The sequence below is a fragment of the Hippopotamus amphibius genome, chromosome 3 (assembly GCF_030028045.1).
Source record: "Hippopotamus amphibius kiboko isolate mHipAmp2 chromosome 3, mHipAmp2.hap2, whole genome shotgun sequence".
In the NCBI taxonomy this organism is placed as follows: domain Eukaryota; kingdom Metazoa; phylum Chordata; class Mammalia; order Artiodactyla; family Hippopotamidae; genus Hippopotamus; species Hippopotamus amphibius.
The window spans coordinates 57,495,727-57,518,101 of NC_080188.1; the positions used below are offsets into that span (position 1 = coordinate 57,495,727).

The 22,375-nt window shown below is 40.2% G+C and overlaps 1 protein-coding gene across 2 annotated transcripts in view; it reads right to left on the reverse strand.

Moving 5' to 3' along the window:
- The window catches only part of SPARCL1 (SPARC like 1), a 43,899-nt gene extending 21,964 nt beyond the window's left edge, over nucleotides 1–21,935 (reverse strand). The window contains exons 1-2 of one of the 2 annotated variants that reach the window (XM_057725920.1): nucleotides 21,448–21,935; nucleotides 6,502–6,632 (exon numbers count right to left, since the gene is read on the reverse strand). In XM_057725920.1, coding sequence (XP_057581903.1) covers nucleotides 6,502–6,512 — 11 coding nt within the window. In that variant the 5' untranslated portion in view covers nucleotides 6,513–6,632; nucleotides 21,448–21,935. The remainder of the gene's footprint in view (nucleotides 1–6,501; nucleotides 6,633–21,447) is intronic. The other variant, XM_057725921.1, reaches the window with a different exon arrangement.
- Between the last annotated feature and the right edge of the window lie 440 nt (nucleotides 21,936–22,375).

Genomic DNA, 22,375 nt, shown 5'->3' on the forward strand with positions numbered 1-22,375 from the left:
TGGCATGTCAGCAGCAAGTCCCTCAGTCTCCACCAGTTATGACAACCAAAAATGTCTCTAGACATTCCCAAGTGACCCTGGAGGGCAAATTCACCTGATTTAGAACTATTGTCTTAGTAGAAGGAACATGGTGCTGGGATTAGAAACATGTGTATTTGAACTTGAACCAACACTTGCCTTCCATGTAATCTTTGGCAAGTTACTTAACCCTCTGAGCCTCAGATTCCCCGTCTGAAAATGGGAATAACATCTGTGATGGTTAATTTTATGTGACATCTTGACTGGCCTGTGGGATGCCTAGGTATCTGGTTAAACATTATTTCTAGATGTGCCTGTGAGGGTGTTTTCAGAAGAGATTAGCATTTGAATCAGTAGACTGCATCAGGCTGATTGCCCTTCCAGTGTGGGCAGGCTTCATCCAGTCTGTTGAGGGCCAACAAAAAGTTGGAATAAGGGAGAATTTGCTCTCTAAGCCTCACTGTTTCAGCGGGAGCATTGGTCTTCTCCTGCTCTCAGACTGGACCATATACCATCTGTGCTCCTGGTGCACTGCTTCAGACTAGGACTGCAGAGTTACATAAGGTCACCATGTTTACTGGGTCTCCAGCTTGCAGAAGGCAAATCATGGAAATTTATCAGTGTCTATAATTGAATAAGCCAATTTCTTATAATCAATCTCTCTATATAAACATAAACACATATATCACCCCCGCCCCTACCCTGGAGAGCTCTAATACAACATCTAATCCAGTTTTGTGAAGATTAGAAGAAATAGTATTTGTAAAAATACTTGATACCTAGGAGGTGCTCAATACATCTTTCTTCTTTCTTTTTTCATTTTCCATAAAAGTCAAATTGCAATTCTTGGATAAACAACTTAGAGCCTCAGAAAATAATATAACTTAAGTTTTGCTGTGAGAAAATAATAATTTTCTCTTTTGCCCACACAGTTACCAAAGCTCCCTTTAACTCCAGGAATCTTTCCTACATTCATCACAAATAACAATGGAATTAGTCTAAGAGACTGTTACCACACTTCTTACAAATGGTAGCAACATAAAGAGAAAGCAAGCATTAGCAAAACATTGTGGGTTTTGGGGCTTCCTAGGTGGTGCAGTGGTTAAGAATCTGCCTGCCAATGCAGGGGACATGGATTTGAGCCCTGGCCTGGGAAGATCCCACGTGCCACGAAGCAACTAAGCCCGTGAGCCACAGCTACTGAGCCTGTGCTCTAGAGTCTGTGAGCCACAACTACTGAGCCCATGTGCCACAAGTATTGAAGCCCACATGCCTAGAGCCTGTGCTCTGCAACAAGGGAAGCCACCTCAATCAGAAGCCCATGCACCACAACAAAGAGTAGCCCCCGCTCTCTGCAACTAGAGAAAGCCTGTGCGCAGCAACAAAGACCCAATGCAGCCAAAAATAAATAAACAATAAAATAAATCTTAAAAAAAAAAGCCTTGTGGGTTTTAAGACTAATTTCCTTCTGATTTTAGTTTTAATAGCAATATGTATAGCGAATGAAATTTGAGAAAATATTTCCCTTTGATATGATCACAGGATCTCACAAAGTCCCTTCAATTTCTTAAATCTAATGCAGCTGAATGAGTTCAAAAGAAACATGTGCCCAGCTGGCCAGAGCTTGCAAAACTCATTTACTCTTTTATTCATTTATTGAGCACTTGACACTGCCTAAGCACAGGGCCACCTGATTCCTGTCTGAAGAGTTACAAAGGAGGAAGTCAAGTAAATCGATGATTTAGAGAATGTGTTGAGTGTGTGTACATAATACAGTGGAAATGCAGATGAGAAGCATTTACAATTAGGTAGTTAATATTGCTAACATTTACTGATTCTTAAGGGCTTAAATTGTAGGCACTGTCCTGAGAGTTTTGCACATACTGACTCTTTGACTCTTCCCAACAATTCTACAAGGCAGCACTTTATTTTCATCATATTATTAGTAAGGAAACTAACATTAAGTAACGTGTTCAAGGGTACTCAGCTAAGAGTCGATATTTGAGACCTAGCCATTTGGTTTTATGTCTGTGTTTTTAATCATTACACTATACTGCCCCTATATAGAAAAGACTTTCAGAGGAGAGAGTTCTTGACCCGAGGTTTGAAAAACCACTCAGTACTGGTTAGCTGCGTGAAAGATGGAAAGGCAATCTAGAGGGTGGAAGCAGCATGGGGAAAGGTCCAGAGTCATAAGACAGCATATATTTGAGTTACGAGGGTGTTCGTGGGTGGAGCAGGGGGAGATAAGGCTAAAAACAAGGCAAGTCTTTGTGCATTAAACTAGGAATTTTAAGTTCCAGTTGAAAAGCTATGGGGCATCAATGACTGATTTTAAGTGGGGGAGTGATATAATCAGATCTGAATGTTAGAAAGGGTCCTTGGCACAGCGATGTGGAGGACAGATGAGTAAAAAGACTCACTAGGAGGAAATTGCAATATCAAGATGACAGGTGGTCAGAGACTTAAATTTTGCCTCTGGTCTTGAGAATGGGAAAGAGAGGGATAGATCCAGCTTGTACTGGCTCATGAGAGCCTGTTGTTAAATATCCAGGAATTTTGTGAGCTGGCTATTAAGCAAAGCCATCGTTGAAAATTAAAGTATATACACTTACAATTTAATTATATTAAAAACAAAAGAAATAAATAATCAAAACTCATTTTATACTTATTTTACTACTTTTACTGCTACTTACTCTCTTGAGGTTATTTACACCTGTTGTATCTGTAGGAGGAAATACTATATAATGTGTGGTAATGCACTTCTCTTCCCAATTCTATTCAGTGATGTCACATTAGTAGCTTGAAATCAATCTTGGTGGGAGGATTACACCATGGAAATCATCAAATGCTACCAATCCCTCCATTCCCCTGCAAAAGCTGGTGGTTAAACATTTGCCAGTATACCACTGGAGAATTCTGAGAAATATTTAATGGTAGAGCAGATAAGACTTAATGACAAATTGTATACTATGGGGAGAAGTGAAGGAAGAGTCTTGGGCTCTCGCATTTCTGATTTGGGCAACTGGGTGGTAATACTAAGATAAGGGATTATAAGAGTTTTAGAAGAGAGATGATGAATTAGTTTTAGATTTGTTGAATTTGAGTAGAGATATACTTAGATACATGGGTCTGGAGGTAAGCATAGAATTTGGAGCAAAAGATATAGTTTGGGTGCTTTTAGCATGAAAAGCTATACAGTGAGTAGAGCAGAGGGCAGGAGCCAGAAACCTGGTTAGTGAAGACCATTAGGAGCCATTAGAGGACGAGAAGAACTAAAGATACAAAGGATGAGAGAAAGCAGAGTCACGTAAGAAAAAGACAATGTTAAATGTTACAGAGAGGTCAAAGTAGACAAGGCTAGGGATTATCCACTGCCTTTGGAAATGCAGAGATTGTTGGAGAGTTGCACTGTTTTGGTGCAACAGTGTTGGTGGAGACCAGTCTTCAGGGACTGGGGAGTAGATAGAAGTAATGGAGTGAAGGCAGTGAGTGTAGACCACTCTTAAGATGGTTGGCTATGAAAGGAAAGAGAATGAGATGGTAGCTAAAGGGGAAATGCAGTCACAGGAAATTTTTATTTGTATTCAGATGTGGTCATCCAAGTATTTTCTATGCGGAGGGGAAAGCATAAGCAATGAATGAGAAGACAGACGGGAAGAGAAGAGATGTAAACAATGAATCACATCTCCTGGGTTTCAGACCCTGTGACTTTGCCCTTGGCCTTGTGACTAGTTCTGGCCAAAGGGACATTAGCAGATAGGATGTCAGCAGAGGCCTGGGAAGCACTTGCACAGTGGGATTTGTCCTCCTGTGGAAGCCATCTGCCATGCTGCAAAAATGCTTGGACTTGAGGCTAGTCTAGACCACCGATGAGCAGCTACATGAAGAGAACCCTGGAGGATGAGAGACCCTGTGGGATGGTTCAGCCCCCCTGAGCTCCCAGCTGGCTGGAGTCTCATGAGTGACTCCAGACAGAGTCAACAGAAGAATGACCCAGCTGAGTTCAGTACAGATTGCAAAATCATGTGCAAATCGGGGGACTGAGTTTAAGCCATTTAATTTGGGGCTGGATTGTTATGCAGTACTAGATAACTGAAATGGGGCAAAACAGAGAAGTCGCCTGAGTCATTGGGGAGGCAATATCGCACAGTGATTAAAGACATAGGCTCTGAAACTGGACTTCCTGGGCACTCATACTTAATTTGCATAATATTGGATAAATTATTCAGCTTTTTGGAGGCTCAGTTCTTTATCTGTAAATGATGATGGAGATTAAATGAGAATGATAAAATCTCAGGAAGCCCTTGATAAGTATTTGCCAGTTTCATATAAGCACGGGTGGAAGGTTTAACTTTGAAGAGAAGAGAGACTGTTTGTTCTTGCAGACAAAAGGGAGGAAAGCTTAACTGTAAGGATGTGTTGAGGCAAGGCCCCTAGAAATATCAGTTCACTAAGTTGGACTTAGTTACACCTTCCTCACATTTAGATAGCATTTCACAGTGTATAAAATATTTTCTTGTGTACTGTTTCATTTTATACAATAAGGAAAGGAAGGTAGATAACATTTAACTATAAAGAAACAGAAGCATGAAGAATAGAAATTATTTGGCTAAATGTGCAAGACTTAAGAGGTGAGCAAGGACTAGAATGCTACAGTGTGGACTCAGAATCCAGTGTTCTCACATGGTCTCGCAGAACAGGCTGCAGATTAGAAATTAGAAGTTTGGCTTTGGTCCCTGGTTCTACCAAGTTCTAAATGCTACTTTAAGCAAATTACTTAATCTCTCCAAACTTCATCATAGAATGGGAATAACAATTCCAAGAGCAAAGGGAGCCATTGAGGTGGGGAAGCTCTTTGCAAACTCTGAAATAACATACACATGTAAGTATTATTTCCATTCCTCTGCCCGGCGCCTGTCGTCGATATTATCATTATAGACATTTATGTCTTATATTTAGTGTGGTATAAGGGAAATGAATCTTTAGTGTTCCTTACTTTTCCTCTTTCCTCTTTTTATGCCTTCTTCCCCTTGGTGATTTCAAGCTGCCCAGGAGTCCCAGTTCCAAAATATTTTCACATTTAGTTTCCTCAGTAAAACAAACTCACTTGTCCTATATTCCACACATTTAAATCTGGTTTTCCATATGCATCTAATCCATAGGTAGGAGATAAGAAAATTTCTAAGTTAATGTCTTTGTAGTCTTAGATAAGAGGTATCTTCACATTGGCCTTAACCCAAAGGAGCTATAGAGTGCTGAGAATCTTGGCATAGCTATGGAGAAGACATATTAAGACAGGATAAGTACAGGTTTTATTGTATAAGCTTAGGTAGCCAGTTGTGCAGGCTTTTTGGGAGTCAACCTAACATTCCTTGCATGGTCCCTGATTATTTACTATGTCCCAGGTTGGAACTATTTTTTAGGGTTCTCATGTTTATTTCCATCCTGAAATCAAAAACAGAATTTAAAGACAGAATGTGGTTATATCATTCAGAATGATCCAAGTAGGAAACCACCTCAAGTTTAATTATAAAGCAGATGCCTGTGTTGTATTTTTAAAGATAGGGCCTTGTGGAACAATCCAGTATCTAGAATGTACAAGGCCTTGAGTTCTTCTGCTGTGTTCCACTTTGTCCTTCAGACCAGTCACTGGGCATTTTTGTCTCACTGAGCTAATTGTATTTGCCATACACTGATCAAAAATAATTTCATGGCCTTTAGCTTCTTATTTTAAGAACTGAACAAATGTGCTGATTTGTATAAATAAGACAGAGTGGAGAACTTTCCTGGGAAACGAGAGATTTTTGAAAACAACTGTCAAACTGACGACTACAGGAGGCTTAATTAGCTGATGCTCGCAAAATACTTTGAAAATGAAACCCATGATGTTCTTGCAAAGTATGATGAATACATTTATTCTTGGATAAGTAAAAAGTCATATATTTTGAGACAAGCAAATTTGTGTGCACTCTCTACAAAATGCAGATTGTTATTTTTGCAGAAAGAGCAAATAAAACTCTATATGAAAAATGCAGAAGTGAGACAAATTTTTGAATAGAGTTATAATTCTTGAAGATGCAAATATGCAATGTTGGTGTGAAATTAGATGAATATTATTTTGCCTAAATGTATGAGCTCATTTAAAGGCAGCAGCATATCTGAAAGAACATGTGCTGTGGAATCAGATCTAAGTCCAGACCTGAACTACTTTTTACCAGCTGAAAGACTTTGGTCAAGTTACTGGTTTCTTCATCTATAAGAAAAGAAAAATAATAGTAGCTTTCCTACTTATCTTCTAGGGTTGTTTTGAGACTCAAATATGATCAGAGAGTCATTTGATAACTTTATTAACTGTAAAAATGAAGTGAAAGATATGATTTCTGTGAAACATTAGGGCAAAAAATCGCTTAATAACCCTAATAAGTAATAATCCACAGAGACTTGAATTCATCCTTTTACTTAAAGTTATTTTTTTCTTACCTTTGTCCCATTGTTTCTTTTTGTGGGTCTTGAGAGGTTAGAGATGAGAGATGGTGGAGAAATTTAAGGAGAGCCTTTTCCTTCTCTTAGGAACGAAGCGTCTCATTACCAAACTTTTAGGAGGACCTCATCTGGAATTTTAAAAGATGACTGCTAGACTCCATTTTATAGGTACGGCCTTTCTGGGGAAGCCCAGGATTTAGAATTTCAAATGCCTGGAGTTCTTCTACTGGCTGGCCCATTTACCATCAAGACAAAGATGAAACATTTGATGTGGCAGAAACAGGTCTTCCATTAAGAACTAAACACCCACGTGTGTCAATTCTATTCTAACTCATGTGAGCAGTTGTCTTGAGACAGTTTCTAACATTTTTCATTTAATATGTATAAACAGTATGGTATAGTAAAGATGCCTATAAATTTTTGCTGCTCTTACCATGGAGAGGTGAAGTCGAATTCTCCTCCCCTTGAATCTGGACTGGCCTTAGTGACTTACCTGATGAAATGATTGAGGCAGAAGTGATGTTCTGAGACTTTGAAGGTTAGCTCATAAGAAGCCTTGGAATTTTGACCTTAAAAATCTCTTGGAACACTTGTTTTGGAAATGCCAAGCCGGTTTGTAAGAGGCTGTCACCCCACAGGAGACACTGTTCATGGTGCCTGCTGATCCCAGCTGTCCACATGCCCTCGCAAAGGCACAGCGTATGTGAGTGGAGCCATCTTGGACCCTCCAGAGCAGCTCACCTGCTAGTTCAGTACCTCTGAGTGACCTGCCCAAACTCCTGACCCACAAAATCTTGGGAAATTATGAAATAATTGTTGTTTAAAGTAACAATCTGTTAGTAGCAATAAAGAATTGGAAAGAACATTAAATATCTTGAGTGAATATTCATTAGAAGTAAAATCACTTATGTTCATCAAAGTATTATTTTATTGAAAGAGTAGGTTTTTAATCATTGGCTGTTTAATGTAGTAGCTAATGCAATGGCTTATGTTTTTTGAGATTTTACTCTGTGCCAGGTGCTATGGTAAGGACATCACCCATGCATCACCCATGTATTCCTACCTGTCACCTCACCTCCGCTTCATATAGTCTCCATCCATCCATCCAACGAGAGCTTCCTGCACAGCCCTCTGTGCCACTGGGCCCAGTCATTGAGTGAGGAGCATGGAAGCTGAAGGAATTTCCAAAGGGGTGGCCTTGACATTCTCAAAGATCTCTCTCTTTCTAGTTCAGGAGAAATTAGTACATTCTCCCTGTTCTCTAATGTGTAACTGAGGGATTACTTTAATTACATTTAGAGGATCCCCACAGGCTTATCTTTAGGCAAGACTGTGCGAAGGCCTTATTTCCACACCTCTCCATCATTCCTTTCAGGGTTCCTCCTCTTACTGTGTCACCCACCACTTACTAATCTCACAGCGTCTCTCATTTCTCAGCTTCATATGGGATGGGCCCCTAGAGGCAGTGCTCTGCTCTTCTCCTGAGGCATTTGCCAGTTCCTTCAGAAAGTCGCCACCACCCCCTGCCCTGGGGTGTAGGGGAGAAATGACTTCGGCTATATTTAATTCTCTTTGCTCAAATCATATTCTGATATCTGTCCTTTAAGTTCGTCTTTCTCTGTGAATGTGGGGTTTTCTCATATTTACACCTATTTATTCCTCCCTGCTTTTTTTTCATATTCTTTGGGGTATAGCGTCTTGAGTACAGCCCTAGGTGGACATACCACAAAGCTAAGAAGCTTACCTTTCAGGGCTCCTCGCTTTTACAGGCTCCTTACAAAGCCCTACACCTGATTTTGATCTTTCTAATTTTAAAAAAGAAGGCCTGGGACTTCCCTGGTGGTCCAGTGGGTAAGACTCTGTGCTCCCAATGCAGGCGGCCCGGGTTCGATCCCTGGTCGGGGAGCTAGATCCCGCATGCCTGCTGCAAGGAAAAGTTCTCAACTAAGAAGTCTGCATGCTGCAGTTAAAGATCCTGCGTGCTGCCACTAAGATCTGGCGCAGCCAAAATAAATAAATATTAAAAAATAAAGAAATAAAAATAAGAAAAATAAAAAAGAAGACCCCCCACATTGTGTAAACTTCTGGTTCACAAGTTCTGAATCCATGCCTGAGTAGGGCTCACCTGAATGGCTGCGGCATTTGTCATGTTGCAGGACTTAATAATACCAGGATGATTTGCTCCATAGTGTTAACAGCATGACAATTCACCTTTTGAAACCTACCTAGTCCCTGAAACGATCAGCTACATTAGTCCTATTCTTTTTCTGCCTTTAGCTCTTCTCTCTACCCCTAACTTATTTTATTTTCAAACTCCTTGGAATTTCTTTTCTCTGAATGCCAGGTTCTTAGCTTTCTCCTCTGACTACTCTTATTTGAATTTCCCTTATTAGTTCAACTCTACCAGCATATAAAACCTCTCTGAATTCAATGGAAATTGTCGCTCTTCTTTTGTTAACAGAGCAAGTCGGTTGTTAAATTCAGCTAGCTGGGGGAAGAATTTCAAGTGCTTTCAGCTCTGTGAATGTACCAAGAATTATTCACTGGGGTAATTCTCTCCCACGATTAAGGAAAACAGCAAATCATACCTAAGAACAGCTCCAAGTAGCCTCATTCTCACGGTGTTGGGACCCACTGGGGAACAACAGTGGGCTTTGACGAGTAGTTTTTGTGTGAACCACTAGCAAAAGCACTCACTTCAAGCAGGGGTCCCTTCAGGATTCATCACGCTTCCTGTGTGCCTTGCTGAAGGCCAACACACTGAATAGGGGGACGACTGCTTGCCCCAGTGGTACAATGTTACTCATTACCTGCCTTCTGCGAAAGAAGCGGATACAGTAAACCCTCATGGATTTCGTGGCTGGGGTTTGAGGAGTTCTTTGAAAATAGGATGAAAACCCTAGGCTTATTTATGCCCTCAGAGGGGAAGCTCTTAGAAGACTTATTCAAGGAAGGAGAAGACATGGCTTGTCTGCAGCTGTACATTCTACCTTTCCCACATTGGGAAGAAATTATTTTCCTCTGAATATCCAGGTATCTTCTATTTGCTCCCTCAGAGCCATTCCGCACCCACTCTCCAGTCTTGTCCCCCCTGATCTGGCCCAGGGCCTGTGTGAATTGTATCATCAGGTTCTCTTGCACCATGGTTTCTGTTGGGTTCAGCCAATGGAGTGCACCAGCAAGAGAGATTTGAGGGAAGGAGGAAAGTAAAACCAGCACATATATTTTCCCAGCACCCTCTCTGTGACTGTGTCCCTCTCCAAAAGGTCACAGCCCCCTCAGTATCCCTCTCCACACAGCATTTTCTGTCTGGGTTCAAAAAGTCCTCCTTTCCCTGGCTTGTACAAGTTTAGCTTTTACTAGTCTATTCCTACAACTCCTTGTGACTTCTCTATGCCTTGCATACTCTTTGGTAAATCATCCCTTAATTTCGCTGTCCTCGGGACTTCCCTGCTGGTGCAGTGGTTGAGAATCCGCCTGCCAATTCAGGGGACATGGGTTCGATCCCTGGGCTGGGAAGATCCCACATGCCGTGGAGCAACCAAGCCCAAGCGCCACAACTACTGAGCCTGTGCTCTAGAGCCCGCAAGTCACAACTATCGAGCCCATGTGCCCCAACTACTGAAGCCTGCATGCCTAGAGCCTGTGCTCCGCAGCAAGAGAAGCCAGTGCAATGAGAATCCTGCACACCGCAATGAAAATTAGCCCCCACTCACTGCAACTAGACAAAGCCCAGCTCACAGCAACAAAGACCCAACACAGCCAATAAAAAAAAAAAATTCACTCTCCTCAAATCCCCAAATTCAGTCTTCCTGCCCAGATCATTTCCTTGCTGGTATCTTGACCCACAGCCCTTGACTCAAGTTTAGGATTCCTGGGTTTGAATATAATTGAGATCCCCTGCCAGCAAAGCTGTCTCCTGCTCCCCAGTGCTGCCCTTTTTCAAGTCTTTCTACAGTTGCTGTGGGGACCCACTCAGAATCTTAGAGTTGGTATAAAGATTATTTTAAGATGAAGACATTTGAGATTCAGCAGATGCAGAAAGAAACCTTCTCGGAGAGTCCCTTGTCTGACTCACAGCAGAAAATTCCGAGAAATGAGAACTACCATAAATTACCTCTTCAGGGTGGCTTCTACTTCCAGTAGAGAGAACAAGGGTAAATCTACCATAATTTCCTCTCCAGGACAGTTTTATGACCTTGAAAAAGACGGAAAAACCACTTATACCTTTATAGACAAATATCATAAACTCTCTTATCTCCAGTTTGTTCTAAAAGCCCATTGGTCTTTCCTAAAAAAATCTTTTTGTTCTTCCCGCAGAAGCTGTTTCTCCCTCTTCCCTTTCTCCTACTGAATTAGGTCTGTAAGCCTTTAACAGTTTAAGGAGCGAGCTACTTTTGATGGCCTCTGTATGCATGTGAATAAACATTTTTCTCCTATTAATCTGCTTTTTGTCAGTTTAATTTGCAGGCCCCAATTACTGAATGTAAGAGGGTAGAGGAAAAAATTTTTCCTCCCTTACATTGCCTTAGTAGGTGCACATATTTCTTTTTAAATGGAGCATAGCAGTCCTCACCTTTGGAGAGAATCAAAAGCTACAAGGTATTAAAATGTGATTAGCTCTCAATAAAGTTGATTTCACACAGGATTTGAAGGTATTATAGAGTTGAAGAGTTTTAGAAAGAAATATGGGCAACTAGCTCTGGGAGTGTTTTGCGTTGGAATTTGGCATTTTTCACTTTACCCTCCCATTTCTCTTTTCAGGCAATCCCTGGAATGTTATGACACCAGGATTACTCCAGAGACTTGGGAAGTAAATTAGTTTCTTTGGTCTTTTCCCTTCCATTATAGTCCTTTCCTACACCAAAGGAAACCCAACTCATTAGCTTAGTCTGACTGAACATTCTAAACATTGCTCTAAGAATACTGGTTTTGGTTCATTAGTCCCAGAATGTGTAGAAATTTGCCTAATCAAGGGTGGTCTAATTAGGGAATTTCTTGGTGGTCCAGTGGTTAGGACTCCATGTTTCCATTGCAGAGGGCATGGATTCAATCCCAGGTGGAGGAACTAAGATCAAGAGAGAGTAGTCTAGGGCTTCCTAGGTGGCGCAGTGGTTAAGAATCCACCTGCCAATGCAGGGGACATGGGTTCGACCTCTGCTCCAGGAAGATCCCACATGCAGCGGAGCAACTAAGCCCATGCACCACAACTATTGAGCCTGTGCTTTAGAGCCTGTGAGCCACAACTACTGAGCCATGTGCTGCAACTACTGAAGCCCATGCGCCTAGAGCCCATGCTCTGCAACAAGAGAAGCCACGGCAATGAGGAGCCCACACATCACAACGAAGAGTAGCCCCCACTCACTGCAACTAAAATGAAAGCCAGCGCACAGCAACAAAGACCCAACACAGCCAATTAAATAATAAAATTAATTAATAAAAAAAATAAAAAAATAAAAAAAAATAAATACAAAATTTAAAAAATAAAAAATAAAAAAGAGAGTAGTCTAATCAGCCACATTAAAAACAAAATTGTATTTTGCATGAATAATACCGCAGGAGGGAATCTGTTGTTAATTCTTTTGGGACAATGACTATTTTGGGTTTCAGGACACTAAAATGTACATACCACATTCGGTAACTGGGCTATGGCTCTCTAGAGATATTAACCCTGTTTACAAGACGCTGGGAAGCATGAGGTGAGTTGGCCACCTCCAGCCATGACCACGACCTCACACCTTACTGTGGTCAACATCTAAACACAGGATTTGAGAAAAATAAAACAACGAGGAACCAAATGTAGAGTAAGCATGGGCTGGATTTTTGTGCGTCACCTTTTGGGAAAGAAAAGAAGTTAATCATATCCAGATCTCAGGCTATAGTAACCTCCAACATTCCTACCCAGAGTATTTTTCAAATGATTAGAAAACGTTCGCTTTTGAAATCAATCACTATGAATTGTTTTCCTATCCCAGGAAGACATCATTCAACTGTTTTTATCGGTGAGCTGAGGCTGGTACTTCACACCCCTCCCTCTCCCATGCCCATCTAAGAAGCTACTGAATGCAAGATCACTGGAAGTCCCAAGGTCTACACCAAAATCTTTAAGCTCCCAGTTTAAAACGAAAGCTTCCAGTAGTTTTCTCTACCTATACTTTAGGAAATTACTGAAAAGTTTTCCTAGAAAGAGCTTGATCTGTACCCTTTTATGAGGTCCTCAAAGCCTGCTGTTATGTATTCTGGAATTGGGGAGCAGGAGAGAAAAAGAGGAGGAAAGGAGACACTTGGGGTTTGGCAATTGTGTTCTTCTGAATTCCAAGAGAATGTTGTGTTGATTTAGAGTTAGCTCAGAGTTGTTTGGTCCCCAGTAAAAGCCTGGGAAATCCACTGAACAAATGAGAGTTAAAAACGATTCAAATGTGCTAAGACAGCATGAAGATCTGACCAATCATGGTGTCTTGAAACCAGCTACAGGTTCTCTTTGACCCATAATCAAGATCAATTCTTCTGACTTTTGTAGATTTCAGGCCACCTTCCCAGTGGGTCCCTGTCATATTATATAGATGATTAGTTAACCCAAGTTGAATGAAGTATGGTAAAAAATGCATTACTTTTGGAGCTATTTGATGGTAACTCTGAATGGTGGATTCTTATCCTTGTTTATTTACTTTTTATTAACTCTGTGGGCATAGCAGTATTATTGAACCTATGGTAAGCTTTATCCTGTTAAACCAAACCAAACCATTTACCTGTTACTATTCCACTCATACTCAATTAAAAACTTATGTGTTGATTGGATGCTCCTTCTAAAAAATTTGCCCATTTTGGAGGATAAGCTGCAAATCTAGGTCTTATACATATTCATCGGACTACAGTGATTTTGTTTTAGTGATAGAGGTTTGATTAGAATGCGGTTGGTAGTTTTATTATAGACCTTTGCCAGGTATTTGTAAAGTATGTATTTCCATAAATGACTATTTTGAGAACTATCTCCATTTATCTCAATTAAGTTTTAGGAATTTGGGGTGCCCCTTTTTTCAGCAACACTGCAGTTTCTCATTATCCTCAAGGGAATGGGTTGGCTGAAAGTGTGGTACAGGGCATTAAAGATGTCAGGAAAAGATTACAGGAGGATACTGGCTTAAATAACTCACTACTTTTTTTTCTTGTTTGACATGACATTCGAAATTCAAAAAGAGAAGTCATCTTGCTGAATCAAAAATGTGTATGTGGAGGATTTTGCTTATCTCAACTAATGTATCCTTGAGGAAATGTCCAGAAACTCCTGGCATAAGATATAAGCATATTTTTTCTTCTTATGGGAATGGAGGTAGTAATAGTATGACCATTGTTCCTAAGCAAGACAGGTCAAGGTCACCGCAACCTTTCTGCTTTTTCTCTTTTGCCTAAGAGAAAAGGCAGAACACAGACACATCCCTGTGTCTGAAACCCCATTGTTTAGTTTCTTTTGTATCAAAAGGATTAGCTTTCACCATGGGGGAGGTTGTAATTGGATTTCACCATGAAAGGAGGTTGTAATTAGATTTCTCAGCAGGTCTACAGTTCTGTCCCTGGAAAAAACAGAGTAAAGGGCCTGAATATTCTTTCCTCTAGCTGGAAAGGTAGCCCAGCCAAGCTTGCAGAGATAGGTCCGAAAGGCACGAGCAGAATGGGCCATGCGTATGTCAGCCTCCCCTGACCTCTGATGGAACAGTGACAGCTCTGACCTCCAAGACTGAGTGCGTGGTCCTTCAGGTTGAGGGTGGAAAGCATTGCAAGTGATAGCTAAATAATGGTTGGCATTTGGTAGGAAACATAGGACATTCCTCCAAATGAAACCCTCTGATTCTTGCTTTGTCTCTTGGTGTCCTGAAATTTCTATCTCCTAGAGAAGCAGAGGGTAAGGGCACCTAACGTTTGCATACTCTAGAACATCATTCTCTATCTAGATTTAGGAGTGAATTTATACAAACAACCAGAATATATTTTGGGTACTGTGGTTCATTTTGAGTTCTTATTTGTAGTGGTTCTGTTTCAGTTTCTATAACATTTCCTAGAAGTTTAAATTGGAATAAGATTATGTCAGAGTAGGCATTTGTATTTGATTTCTTTTCAGTTGTTACAGTTTTTAAAAAGAAAGTTAATTTAAATTTACATTTAAAATGGCAAATTTTATTTTCGAAATTCTGTTTGTTGCCTTGCCACATAAATCTACTTAATCTAACCATCTGTCTCCACTGGCCACTCCTAGTCTCCCTATATCTCTTCTCTCTTCCTCTCCCTCTGCTCTTTCTTTTTCTCCTAAGCATTAGCAGCTGTCTGACCACTGAACTAGAGTGGAAACTTGGCCATCCATACCTTTAAAGGCAGGAACATGCTTGGAAACTACTCTTTTCCGTCTCTTGTGTTGGCTCTGTCAATGACTCCTTGGAAATTTTAGTGCTGGTAGTTATTGTTTTAAGCTTTTTAGATTGCATTTTCCTCATGTTGCCTTGAGTCCTTCAGGCAGCCAACATTCTCCCTAACCCTCTCCCCCCTGCACCCCCGCCCCTGGTAGTTTGCTCCTTCATTGGCAGCCTCAGCCAAACTTATAAGTCCTCCTCCTTCTCTTCATGGCCAAGGAAACTTCCTTTAACATTTTTGGTTTTCGAGGCAGATGATGACTACCTGATCTGTTTGTCTTACCTTGTCTAAAGTCAAAAGAGCTGAGAGTGACATAATATATGCCCAGAAAAAGGAGAGGTTTGCATTGGCTATTTTCCCGGTTGCTTTACTTTTCTTCTTACTATTGGCATCGTATTTCCTGGAGTACACTTCCAAATAAGGCCAGGTATTTTTTGTTGAGTTTGTTTATATCAGGGGAAGACTGTAGGCCACTATTTTTGGTAATTATTATAACTGTGGAAAAAGTTCCTTTCAGGGAAATGTAGTAAACAAAATGATTATTATAGGTACCTCATAATCAGACTTAAACAGAACATTCTTCTTCACCCTGACGTTACATGATGGCCAAAGGCTTCGTTATCGGAGAGTCATATTTTGGCTAATGTTTATGTTTTGTTGCCCGATCCAGATATAACACTGATGCTTTAGGGCTTTTCAAGTGTTAGTGAGTCTCTTGGGAGAGCTCTATAGCTTGGCGTTAAAGTAATCTGAAGGATTAAGAAAGATGGTTTTCTATTTCCAGTTCTCTGCTGAGTCACCATTTGCCTTCAAAGTGTCCCAGCCCTGCCCGTGTATATGATACACTCAGACTCAAAGATACAAACTCTCCCGGGACTCTGACCTTCAAATGTCATCCTGCCTAATTGAACCTACCCCTCTATGAATTTAGGCTAGCGACAGATGCGGTTCACGCCCATGGGAAATTAGAGTCTAATCAGGATTCAGTACTAAACACAGATCGAGCAGAGGATAAGTACTTTTAGTGCTCAGGGAAGAGGGCGTTTGGGGAATTGCTTAGGCTTCACATCTCCCACTGCTCTGCCCCTTCCTCTCAGAGGAGCTGGCCTTCTCTTTGTTTCTCAAACAGGCTATAATCCTTCCTGCTGCAGGGTCTCTGCACAAGGTGTCCACACACACAGAATTCTCTTGCCAACACCCACTTGTCCAGCCACCACTGCCCGGCACACTCATACCTCCCACAGGGTTAATCTCTATTTAGCCTTCAGATCAAGGAAAGGCATCACTGACCTTGAGTGAAGGTCAGCCTTCTTAACATACTTTCTTAGAAGAAAGGTGCTTTGCTTTCTTAATACTTATTTCAGCATATAATTATACATGTGAACTTTTTCACCCCTCAAAATCATGCTATAAGAAAAGAGGGATTTGCCTTATATTCTAGTACTTCTGAGGTCTCTCACAGAAAAGGACATTGCCTCAATTACTTCATTTTGATCAACAAAGCACAGTTTCAGGCAAACGGCCCGAAATGATCTCAAGCAATGCTTATTTTTGCTCTTAAGAAGGTCACCTGGACAATGAAAAAGGAGATAAAGATATTTAAAACAAACTTAGTAATTATTCTTGAGGTATGACTTCGTTTCTGCAAGTCTTGGCATTATACAGTTTTAGAAAATCACACATTATAGACTCAAGTGGTTTTAAATGAGCCCTTTAAAGAGCACTGGAAAAAGCTATATAGTAGGTAATTAATATATAGAGGTCATCACCACAGAATAAGAATTTATGCCTGGGGCTCAAATTTGCAGCATCAGCAGATTTCTGAGAAGTGAGTTATAAACAGCTTGCGGAGGACTGATGATGTGTTGCTCTCTATTAGATAATTACAGAGCAGCTCGAGTGAACACAGGCGATGATGTTAAAGGTGCCTGGAGTTTTACCAAAATCATTTCATGAAATATGAAAATGGAAAACATCATTTTTATAAGTATAAAATATTTAAAATGAAATGAGATTTAAAATAGTGTATTTGTAACAATGAGTAAGTGTGCTAAGTATATGTTACAATATTATCCACCTGTGCATTTAGGTTGGCCAAAGACCTTGGCTGAGGATCTTTTCATTAGAAAAATGAAGGTGGCATTGTATCTGAGGTCACCTTACGTTTGGGCAAATGTACTTTTCAAAAAAAAAATTATCAAAGTATAGTTGATTTACAATCTTGTGTTAATTTCTGCTGTACAGCAAAGTGATTCAGTTACACACACACACACACATTCTTTTTCACAAGTGCAGTTTTGTTAATGTGATGATTTGTCTCCCTAACTACATAGTAAGTGCTGCAAGAGCACAGCCCTTCTCTGTTTGCTCCGGTAGCATCCCTGGCATTTCACACAGAATAGAATTGAATACATTAGTTGTCTGAGACATGAAATAGAATATTACTTATTTCATGACCTGGAAAAGACTGGAGGAACTAAAACGGAAATTTTAATAAAAAGCATTTTAATGAAAGATAAAATGTTCTGATACCTTTTGCCCTAGTGTTAATCAAGATGAGAAGAATGTTTTTACTCTTTGTAAATGTAAAAATCCTTAATTATTTCCTTTTATTCTGAGAAATTCAATGGTTCATGTTTATACAACGATAATTCTGAGGCCTGTTTTCATTACAGTTTACTCACTGGGAGATTCCAAGTTCAAAAAAGCCATTCTTGTCAGAGTTAAACCTAGTGAGAAAAGTCTTAAAAGAACTACTATTTTTGAGCACTTCCATCCATTGTTTCAGTTAATCTTACAACAATCTTATGAATTAGCTGTTATCCCCATTTAAGAAGTAGGGGAGACCGAGGTTTGGTGAGCTTCATGACCAGCCTTTACTACTGGTCAGATTCTATAATAAGAGCCTTACATACAGTGTCTTATCCAATTCTCATGGCAATTTTACGACCAATATTATCTCTCTCTTTCATATGAGAAGATGAGGCAAAGAGCAGACAGGATAAAAAACTAGAGAGCATGAGTGCCAGGATTCCAGTCCAGGCAGCCTGCCCCTGAATCCCCTTGACTGATAACCACCCGGATAAGCGTAGCGTGTAGATGGGAGGAGGCAGTGGGAACATGGAAAATGGCTGTATTCTGGGGTGTGCAGCCTGTGCTAGAAAGTGAAGTCCTTTCTCTTTCTCCTCCTTTGCCTTCCCAGTTATTTTTGCCTGCACTCCACAGTAAACTGGTCACCGTTTAGCAGCTTTCTTGTTCATTTTCTTAACACCTATTCACTGCTCTTTAAAGGAAACATTTGGCCACTGCCATTGGTGCACGTAAGTCGGTTGGCATAATAGGAAGGAAACAAGCCAAGATGGAAGACCTCGTTTCCAAAGGATTTTTAAAGCAGGCTAAGAGTTATTTCACAGAAAGGGCTGTGAAACTCGAATCTCTCTATACCCTTTCATTGCTATGACGACAGGCTGCTCCTGCTACATGTAGCCAGAAAAAGCAGCTGACATTTCAGCGCTAGCAGCAGAGAGGAGAGGTTTACAAAAACAAAAAACAAAACTCAAACCCTTTTGTTTGAATTTCAGTTAGAGAGGAAAAAAATACCCCCTAGAGCAAGTCAAAACCCCTATTCTTGCCTTTAGAAAAGCTAAGAAAGGAGAAATGTTGAGGCCTTCTCCTCTGTCCAAGTAGGCCAATGAAACAGAATTACACGCAAACCAGCATTTTGCCCCACTCCTCTTAATGACAATCTGAAACAGAAAACTCGCTCTGGTTTTGTTTGACTTGACCATTAAGAAGCAACTAATGGATGAAGCAGTGAGGACTCCGTCATAAATACTTCATGTTGAGGCCCTCTCAGGGGAATACGGTAGTGTCAGATTCATTTTTCCATTTCTTTGGATAAAAAAAGACAATTCAAAGAATATTTCCTTCTTGTCCCCCAATTTTACAGCCAGAAAAATTATTCCAAGTGTGTCATCAAACACATCCTCACTGTGTGTCTAGTACTTGGCCAGGTGCTATACCTGACATTTAAAAAACATCCTATTTATTTCCTACAACAACCCCATTGTGGGTATTATACAACTATTTGCTTAATGGGTGGGTAAACTGAGTCGTGGAGGTATGAAGTGATTGCCCAAACTCGCACAGCCTGTAAGAGGCAGAGTCAGCACTCAAACTCAGGCGTGTTAGACCCTGAAACCCATGCTCTATCCACTCTGCCAGGCTGACTCTGAGGCATAAACCTGGCATTGACATTTTATTATACAGCAGTGTGTAAGTACAAGGAAGAAACCTAGAGTAAATTTCCTCTCTACAGAGTTCCATTCGGGACATACAGGTAGGCTAGTTCTTTAATACTAGTTATGATTGATAGATTAATTCAAATGTACCAGGCATAGCTGTTTTCATCGCTTAATGATCGCAACATCTAATTTTATGATCCCCTTTTCGGCAAATGAGGGCACTGAGGCTCAAAGAGGCATTTGTGCAAAGTCACAGACCTTGGGAAAGCCCCGCTATAAATCAGATCTGTATGTTTCTAGAGCCTATGATCTTATTCATTTTATTATACCTTCTCCCTATAGTCTTCCTACAGTCAAGACCACACACTCTGTTCCCCAGACTTCTGACCATCTTTTGATGCCCAAGATAAAAATTAGGCTAGCCTCAGGTGGTACTACCATTGCAAGCTCAGCCTTTGCAGGAAGACGCTTGGTGGACCCTGTATGACCCAGACCCTAGCCTAAATGGGCATCTCTTGGGCAGCCAGGCCTACTGGGAAAGTTCTCTTGGGTTTATGGGCCCCCCTTCTCCATCACTGAAGGTTGCTCCAGAATGATATGTGAGGGAAAAGTGTATCTGAAGTCTGAAAAAACAGTTGCTTATGTTTTTCCTGGTGGAAAAAGATTCCCAACATGTTCTGGACCTTGTGCTAAACTTCACTAAAATAGCAATGTTTGTGTACTGTTACATATCAACTGAATATAAATAACAAGCAGTCAAGAGGAAATGAAATGAAGAATGTTTTGGAGTTGTCCAGATACATCACTACTCATTTCATTTCTGTCTTCACTGTTTATTATTTTTACTTAGTTGATAAGTGAAACTGTGCATAAAGCCTACTGGGGATTAAATACCCAAGGACCTGGAAGGAAACCCCAGTACTCCAATTGCTAAAACGCTGTACAAACGTTCCCTGAAAGAAAAAAGGCAAGATTTATTAATAACGTGTGCATATTCTTTTCCAAAATGTGGAAAGCAGCATTGCTTGATTGGATGATAAGTAGGTGAAACAGACTGCTGTGCTTTGCTGAATCTTGTTGACTGGACAGAAATATAAACTTAAATCTTTCCTGAGAGGGGCATCCTTTTTTTTTTTTTTTTTTTTAAATAGTCATAGTTAATGTAACCATCAAGGTTTAGCTGAGTCAGCTGTGAACTGGAAAAAAATAAAACAAAACAAAAAACCTGGTATCCATGAGAAAGGGGAGAATCAAAAAAAAAAAGATTTCTGCTGAATTGGACCAAGTGAACATTTCTATTCAGTGTACTTAGGCCCTGGGCCAAAGGGGAGCTCAGATATAATGTCAAGGTGACATATTTAACCTCTGTGCAGATTAAAGTCTGTTCAAAAGAGATAGTCTCTCTGCACTGCTGCTTTGGTTATAGTATCAACAGCATTGATCTGCAGTTGAAAGCATGGTTTTCTCCTGCAGGGTGACCTCTAATACCCACGAGGAATGAGGGAGCATGACTTGCATTATTGTTTTATTTTAGAAGATAGAGCCAGAAATGAAGTTACCTTACAATATAGGAGTTATCGTAATTTTTTAGCTCTTTGATTTCCCTCCTTCCTTTTTCCCTTCCTAAATTAGACATCATTAGGAATTAGAATTTTATGTTATGTGTGTGTGTGCATCCTAAAAAAATGATAGAAGGAGACAAGGGACAATGAGCCAGAAAACTATAAAAGGGGGTTAGGAAAAAAAAATAGCAATAACTAAAAAATAATCAAAGAAGAGTATAATATTATAGGGATTTTCTTACCTTTTGGAAGAAGCAAAATGTTCTATTTCTACATTACTGTTAGGTACAGACTGGGACAGTGGTGGTGACTGAATAACTTCAGATAATTTCAACATGGAAAACACCTAAATTACTTTGATTTGAAAGTTTGTTTTTTTTTTAACAACTACTTTCCTTTTGATTTATAATATATTTAGTAAAGTATTTCTACAAAACCTATTTCAGGGTTTCAGACTTCACCAAGATCTGAATACTAGTCTGGCCAACAACATTTCTACATTTCTAAACATCATTTATTAGTACTATTTAATTTTAGAGGAGAGAAGGAAACATGAATTCAAGTGTTAAAATTCCCTAGTAAGTAGCTTTTCTGTAAATCATGCAAAAGGGTGTTTTTTGTTGTTGTTAAAAAATGGCTTTGTATTAGGCAAAAATATTAGACATCTTTATCAGATCATGCAAATTAGGTTAATAAACACTATTAGACAATACAGTAAACTTATTAAAATTTACCTTCAGGTAGGTGGCTGGACCCAGAGCCTTGGCGGAAAATTGAAGTTGAATCTCGTCTTTGCACACAGTCAGGAAATAAGTGTGACAAATGCCCAATGCTCTTTAAATCTCTTTCCTTGTTAGCTCTGCTTCTTTGCCTAGAAACACATTCAGGTCTATTGGAGTTGGAATTCTGCTGCTCTGTCAACTAGTCAGGGTCTGAGGTGTCAGACGAATTTGGAGGTTGGCACTGGGATGTGTTTCAGGCTGTTACGGTTTTTGTTGCAGATTTCTGCAGTTCTGCAGTGGGCTAGCCTCTCACTCCAAGGGCGAGGGCGCGTTGAGCTTTACAGGCAGCACAGACCCACGGGGAAAGAGCTCATTCTGCCCGAGAGAAGAGGGTTAACAGTCCTCCCCTCAAGCTCTTGTTCTCAGAGGCTCGTAACTTGGCCCGAATATGAGCACTTGGCTCCTTATGCCTCATTTTTTTCCCCCTCTTTTTCAAACAACTCTAAAAGGTTTTACAAGCAGGATCCCTTTTTTGGGGATTTTTATTTTAAGACTGAAAAGAAACTCCAGGCTGTGGTTTCTTCCTAAAGGAAATTGGGGGGTGGGGTTTAAGGAAGGGGGAAGAATAATTGCAGCAGATGCATTTTTACGTGGCTTATGTAAAAGTTGTCCTCACGGATATCTCTGAATTTAATAACAGCAGCGTACTGCAGGTACTTTAACCTTTCTTTAAATGACCTTCAGAAGTTTACATATATATGAGGCATCACTCTTTCATAGTATAGATCATTTATATGCCGATTCAGAAATGCTGCAGTTCATAGACTATTCTTCTCCCAACACAACTCCCTACCATAACCCCATGTATAATGATTGGTCTGTAAGAAGGAGTTTTCCCATGAAACAGACTTGGTGTTCTGGTTATTTATGTATGTGTCTA